The sequence below is a fragment of the Somniosus microcephalus genome, unplaced genomic scaffold (genome assembly GCF_052327205.1).
Source record: "Somniosus microcephalus isolate GS21.2 unplaced genomic scaffold, FLI_Smic_1.0 unresolved_chr9, whole genome shotgun sequence".
Taxonomy (NCBI): domain Eukaryota; kingdom Metazoa; phylum Chordata; class Chondrichthyes; order Squaliformes; family Somniosidae; genus Somniosus; species Somniosus microcephalus.
The window spans coordinates 24,619,251-24,626,685 of NW_028225187.1; the positions used below are offsets into that span (position 1 = coordinate 24,619,251).

At 45.8% G+C, this 7,435-nt stretch overlaps 1 protein-coding gene and 1 pseudogene across 1 annotated transcript; one reads left to right on the forward strand and one right to left on the reverse strand.

Annotated features, from left to right (window-relative positions):
- Positions 1-2,542: 2,542 nt before the first annotated feature.
- On the forward strand, positions 2,543-3,087 carry LOC147084936 (histone H3-like; annotated as a pseudogene).
- Positions 3,088-3,826: 739 nt separating this feature from the next.
- LOC147084937 (histone H2A type 2-C-like) lies at positions 3,827-4,216 on the reverse strand. Its single transcript, XM_085979287.1, has one exon. The coding sequence runs from the start codon at positions 4,214-4,216 to the stop codon at positions 3,827-3,829; it is 390 nt and encodes a 129-aa protein (XP_085835413.1).
- Between the last annotated feature and the right edge of the window lie 3,219 nt (positions 4,217-7,435).

Below are 7,435 nucleotides of genomic sequence, written 5' to 3' on the forward strand. Positions count from 1 at the left end.
GTACAAACTATCGTTGCATTCCGTGGTATTTAGATGATTAAGAGGTGATTTTATTGAAGTTATCAAGATATTATGGGTAACATAGGGTACTAAATTTAAATAAAGAAAACTACGATGGCCTGAGGCTGGAGTTGGGTAGGATTGATTGGGGAATGTCACTCAAAGGGTTGACGGTGGATAGGCAATGGCAAACATTCAAAGACTGCATGGATGAACTACAGAATTTGTTCCTCACAGTTTGGCATGAAAATAAATCCAAAAAGTTGACTCAACCGTGGCTTACAAGGGAAATTAGGGATAGCATAAGATCCAAGGAGAGGACATATAAATTGGCCAGAAAAAGCAGTAAACCTGAAGATTGGGAGCAGTTTAGTATTCAACAAAGGAGGACAAAGGGATTAATTAAGAAAGGGAAAATAGAATATGAGAGTAAACTTGCGGGTACATAAAAACTGACTGTAAAAGCTTTTATAGATATGTGAAGTGAAAAAGATTGGCGAAGTCCAGCATAGGTCCCTTGCAGTCAGAATCAGGGGAATTTATAATGGGGAACAAAGAAATGGCAGACCAATTAAATACATATTTTGTTTCGGTCTTCACAAAGGAGGACACAAATAACCTCCCAGAGATGTCGGGGAACATACGGTCTGATGAAAGGGAGGAACTGAAAGAAATCGGTATTTGTAGGGAAATGTTGTTCGGGAAATTGATGGGATTGAAGGCCAATAAATTCCCAGTGCCTGATAATCTACCTCCTTAGGGTACTTAAGGAAGTGGCCCTAGAAATAGTTGATGCTTTGCTGATCATCTTCCAGCATTCGATGGAATCTGGAACAGTAACCCATGGATTGGAGGGTAGCTAATTTTATCCCACTATTCAAAAAAGGTGGTAGAGAGAAAACAGGGAATTACAGACCGGTAAGCCTGACATCGGTAGTGGTGAAAATGCTAGAGTCCATTATAAAAGATGTAATAGCAGAGCACTTGGAAAACAGCGACAGGATCGGACAAAGTCAACATGGATATACAAAAGGTAAATCAAGCTTGACTAATCTACTGGAATTTTTTGAGGATGTAACTGGTAAAATAGATAAGGGAGAACCAGTGGATGTGGTGTATTAGAACTTTCAGAAGGCTTTTGACAAGGTCCCGCATAAGAGATTACCGTGTAAAGTTAAGGCACATGGGATTGGGGGCAAGGTATTGACTTGGATAGAGAACTGGTTGGCAGACAGAAAGCAATGAATTGGAATAAACGGCTCTTTTTCTGAGTGGCAGGCAGTGACTAGTGGGGTGATGCAGGGATTGTTCCTTGGGCACAAGATATTCACAATATATTTTAATGATCTAGACAAGGGAACTTGATGTAATATCTCCAAATTTGCAGACGACACAAAGCTGGGTGGTCGTGTGTGCTGTGAGGAGGGTGCCGAGACTCTCCATGATGATTTGGACAGGTTGGGTGATTGGGCAAAAGAATGGCAGATGCAATATAACGTGGATAAATGCGAGGTTATCCACTTTGGTGGCAAAAACAGGAAGGCAGATTATTATCTGAATGGCAATAGATTGGGAGAATGGGAAGTGCAACAAGACCTGGGTGTCTTTGTGCACCAGTCGCTGAAGGTGAGCATGCAGGTGCAGCAGGCAGTTAAGCAGGCAAATGGCATGTTGGCCTTCGTAGCGAGAGGCTTTGTGTACAGGAACAAGGATGTCTTGCTGCAGTTGTACAGGGCCTTAGTGAGACCACATCTTGGTTATTGTGTGCAGTTTTGGTCGCCTTATCTGAGGAAGAATGTTCTTGCCATGGAGGGGGAGCAGCGAAGATTCACCAGACTGATACCTGGGATGGCAGGAATGAAGTATGAGGAGAGCTTGGGTCGATTGGAGTTTAGAAGAATGAGAGAGGATTTCATTGAAACTTATAAAATTCTAACAGGACTAGACAGACTAGATGCAGTAAGGATGTTCCCGATGGTGGGGGTGTCCAGAACCAGGGGTCACAGTCTAAGGGGTAATCCATTTAGGACAGAGATGAGGAGGAATTTCTTCACCCAGAGAGTGGTGAACCTGTGGAATTCTCTACCAGAGAAGGCAGTGGAGGCCAATACATTAAAAATATTCAAGAAGGAGTTGGATATATTTCTTAAGGCTAAAGGGATCAAGGGATATGGAGAGAAGGCAGGGACAGGGTACTGAGATTGAATGATCAGCCATGATCTCATTGAATGGTGGAGCAGGTTCGAGGGGCCGAATGGCCTACTCCTGCTCCTATCTTTTATGCATCTATGAAAACGCTTATTTCCTTCACTAAAATTGGCGGGCATTTTGAAATGGGCGATGAATCCCAGCTCAGCCAATCGGGGACTGAGTTTCTAGCATTTCATTGATTGGTCAGAGTTGGGTTTAAACAGCCTGGGTGTCGGTCTGCAGACAATCAGTGCTCGGGGCGGTCCATCACTGAGTATAACAAGGCGGACACACTGCAGATTCCGCATTGACAGTCCCTTTGTTCCAGATTTTGCTGAGATCAGTTGAGAAAATGGCCAGGACCAATGAGACAGCGCGCAAATCGACCGGACGGAAAGCTCCTCACAAACAGCTGGCGAAAAAAGGGGCCCGGAAGAGCGCTCCAGCCACGGGCGGAGTGAAGAAGTCCCATTGCTACAGACCTGGCACTGTGGCTCTGAGGGAGATCCGCCACTACCAGAAATCCACCGAGCTGCTGATCCGCAAACTGCCCTTCCAGCGCTTGTTGTGGGAGATCGCTCAAGACTTCAAGAACGACCTGCGCTTCCAGAGCTCGGCCGTCGTGGCCCTGCAGGAGGCCAGCGAGGCTTACCTGGTGGGACTCTTTGAGGACACCAATCTGTGTGCCATCCACACTAAGCGAGTCACCATCATGATCAAAGGCATCCAGCTGGCCCGCCGCATCCACAGGGAGCGCACCTGAACTCCCCCTGCCCGGCTCCAGACTTTAGCACCAAATGCAACAACGGCTCTTTTATGAGCCACCAAATCAGCAAAGGAAAGTGCTGCAATCTGTGCAAGGCAAATTGGTCTGCACACACCGTGCAGGTCTTGTAGTGTTACCTTAACTGGGGATTTACAAATTGGGGGCAGTGAATATCTGACGGAGCGTTTATGATCTCGGTTGAAATGTGAGTGAGCTGCCCAGTAGACTGAATGAACTCGCACAGTGTGAGTCGGAAACTTTAATTGGCAGTTCTGATTGTGAATTGATACAACTCCACATACCGGGATAGATCCGCGCGAGAGAGAGAACGAGGTGTCTGAATATTGAATCTCACCTTTAAAACCAGCTCTTAATGCAGGACAGGTGGGAACTTTAGTTACTATTTGAAATATTTTAAATTAACCAAAGCTGCAATTCTGGTTCGATCCTGTCTGCTAATTAAAAGGGGAAATGTTTGTATGGTTCCGGATGTACATATTTCTCCCTTTGGAATTATTGTCCCAATAAGGAAATGTAAGCCCAACAACCGCTCACTCACTTTATACTCGGTTCTTAACATCCGTTCATATTCGGCTCTCCCAACAACGTGTTCATTGAGTGTCGGTCTCACATTAGTGTCCGTGTGTTTTGTTTTACTCTGAAGCCAGTCCTTCTCTATATCGATTCACTGATCAGAATATTCTCTCACAGCATGCCCGCTGCACTGTTTGTAGATCTAGATTTCTACATGTTCCACAGTCAGTGTCCTGTTTATAACAGAAAATGGCTAAATAGTGAGCAACCCTTTCCCAGATACAGTGGGTGGCTCTGAAAAGAGCCTTTGGGTTATTAGATTAAATCCTGTCCACTTTACTTGCTCTTGGAGCTGGCAGTGCTGGTTTTCTTGGGTAGCAGCACCACCTGGATATTTGGCAGCACCCCGCCCTGAGCGATGGTCACCTTTCCCAGCAGCTTGTTGAGCGCCTCGTCGTTGCGGATGGCCAGCTGCAGGTGCCTGGGAATGATGCGGGTCTTCTTGTTGTCGCGGACCGCGTTGTCAGCCAGCTCCAGGATTTCAGTGGTCAGATACTTGAGCATAGCAGCCATGTAGACCGGGGCTCCGGCACCCACACGCTCAGCGTAGTTGCCCTTTCGCAGGAGCCTGTGATAACAGCCCACAGGGAACTGCAATCCAGCCCGGAAGGAGCGAGATTTGGCCCTGGCCCGAGCTTTACCACCGGTTTTTCCTCTTCCAGACATTTCCACGTTACACTCGTTCAGAGAAAGAATGAAAATCTCCTCCCACATCTGCCCTTCTTATAGCTTCTGGAGGAATGCAGATAGCGTACTTGTGATTGGTCGCTCTATGGTCAACTGCATTGGTGTTTTCGGGTGACCAATCACAGTCTGTTTTTTCCCGCCAATGAAAAGTGTGTGGAAATAACTGCCTCAACAGTCAAACTGCCAACCATTTTTTAATTTCAAAAAGGCCGCCAATATTTTCCTAAACCAGCGAATTAAGTTAATAAATTGACGATCAGCCAAAGATTTCTGGACATTTTTTTATTCCTTTTGTCTTATTCCAACTCTCCCTTGCAAATTCTAGGCTGTTACAATTAGGATTAATGTTGGGTTCAAGTTCAAACTGTATCGGGCGGGCATCAATTTGCATTGATTCTGTAACTGGACACATTCCAGCTCAATCTTTGTGAGGTTTCACAGATTATCGATTGATCATTTGCACAGGCGCTGCTGCGGGAGTGAAACCAGAACTGGGAGTCCTGCTGTGAGAAGAGAAGAGGGTCAGAGGGTTCAAACTGCCCCCTTTCTGGTCTCTGTATGAACCCCCATTCTGCGTTGTAACACTGCAGGAATTCCCGGGTTAACAAACGGATTGACTCCCAACTGGCTTTACAAAAAGATTGAAAAGGCCTTGACAGAGAACGAGGTGACTAAAATCCGAATCTCATCCCTAGAACAAGCTTTTAATTCATCCTGTCTGACAGCAAAGGGAAAGAGCGAGCAGGGACCGTGTTTATAATTTACTGGGCAGGAAATTCAACAGCGACTCTCAGGTCGAAACGGATAATGGAACTGCTTATCTGAGAATTCTCAACTAAAGCTACAGCTGGAACTTCAAAAATTGTTCTCAAAAACATTTGATCAGCAAATAATTAGAGTAATCTGAGGAAAAACACAGCCAATTGCGTCGAAAGGAACACGCGTTTGTGTAGCTCCTTCGGAGAGGTTGTGGGAGGCTCTTAAAAGAGCCGTTGTGTTTTGGGTTTGTTCTTTCAGGGCAGCATGGAGTTTTACTTGGAGCTGCTGTATTTGGTCACTGCCTTTGTCCCTTCCAACACGGCGTGCTTGGCCAGCTCCCCGGGCAGCAACAGGCGCACGGCGGTCTGGATCTCCCAGGAGCTGATGGTGTGCCCCTTGTTGTAATGGGCCAGCTGGGAAGCCTCACCCGCGATGCGCTCGAAAATATCGTTCACAAATGAGTTCATGACGCCCATGGCCTTGGAGGAGATGCTGGTGTTGGGGTGAACCTGCTTCATCATTTTTTAGTTGTAGATGGAGTAACTCTCCTTCCTCGACTTTCTGCGTTTCTTGCCGCTTTTTGGTGCCGCTTTCTTCACCATTTTCTTGGTGCCCTTCTTGGCGACGGATTTCTTATCGTCAACCATCATCTCGTTCAGGCTCAGGAAACAATTTAAGAGAACAATGCTCCGAGCTCGTATTATATAGGCTGTCCCACACTCCGTCCACAGAGCTATGCTAATGAGGGATGGGTGAAGGCAAGGATTGCAATTGGTTTATTGGCAATGTTGTCAATTTCCTTTGTTCTCTATCTCTCCGATTGGCTTCCTTATGCATCAAATCAGATTCTGCGTTCACCACAATCTCATAACTGGAATGCCGTCACATATTAAAACCACTTCCATATTTATACTGTCCTCTAATCCCGTTTCTATTCTGCTCCATCAAACCTCTTCAACAACGGCCGGCGTTACGTTGAAGGTTATCTGTGGTTTTTTCCTTTGCATATATACTTGTGTGTGTAAAGAATCTTAACAGCCAACGCGCGGTAGTGATTGTTGATCTAGATTTCTAAATGTTCGACAGACAGCGACCGGGATATAAACGAATCATCTCAGATCAGGACATTTCCAGGGCATCTACTGTAAAGTTTTAATATAAAACTAACTCTAGGACAGTTGCTGTTAGATCCGTGTATCTTAATGTTGTGTCCTTCAATAATCAGACAACGACTGCAGGGAACGATTCAACAGGTGTTTACTGAATGAGGGTTAGTCTAGAACTAACTATACAGATCACTACTCAGGGTTTATATACAGGTGTGGTCACTGCCAGTACTACAGTATAGAGGAGCTGTAAAAAGTAGTTCTCTCCCTTAAAGGTACATACATTACCATTCCTCCGCTTTTAGATTAACAGTACCATAACACTCATTTAACAATTAAATATCAAACTAATTACAATTAACACTTTTAACATGCAACATTAGCTGAAAATAGTCTATTTTTAAATTCAGTCTTTGGGGAGGCTTCCTGATCCTTTCTGGATAGCGCCTTTCCCGAGTGTCTTGCTCTTGGGGCGGAGGCGATTCTGGCCCCCTGTCGTTGGTTGGTTCATCAGCTTCCGATGCGACTGTTTCTGGGGTAGATGCAACCTGTACTTTGGGTTCATCACCAGGTACGTATGGGCAAGGCATGGGGTTGACTTGTTCCTGTGACTCTAGGATCTGGTCAGCATGGCATCTCACGATGCTCTCACCAACGTCCACTGTGTACATTAGTGGGCCCTTCCGTGTGCATATCGTTCCAGGCTGCCATTTTTCTGTTCGGTAGTCGCGGGCCAAGACTGGTTGCCCTACATTGAAGCTCCTTGTTGGCTTCTCATGGATGTGCTGGAATTGCTTACTCTCAACATCTCTTCTTACGTTTGGTCTGAGCAAATCCAGGAGAGATCTTAACCTTCGGTTAAAGTACATCATGGCTGGGGCCTGGTTGGTGACTGCATGTGTCGCATTCCGGTAGGTGAACAGGAAATTGTCCACCTTGTGCTGCAGCGGAATGTTGTCATTGTACATAGCCTTTATTGCCTTCTTAAAGGTTTGTACGAACCTCTCAGCCAATCCATTTGTGGCTGGATGATACGGGGCGGATGTGTAATGCCTTACCCCATTCTTTTTCAAGAATCTCCGGAACTCTTCGGACACAAACTGTGGTCCGTTGTCGGAGCAAATCTGTTCTGGCAAGCCATTCCTGGCAACAATGGTCCGTAGGACTGCAATAGTTTTCTCCGTGGTGGTGGAGGACATTTTGATGACCTCAGGCCATTTCGAGTACGCATCCACGGCTATTAAAAACATTGAGTCCATGAATGGACCGGCAAAATCAATATGCACCCTTTGCCATGGAGTTGAGGGCCACTCCCATGGGTGTAGAGGGGCAT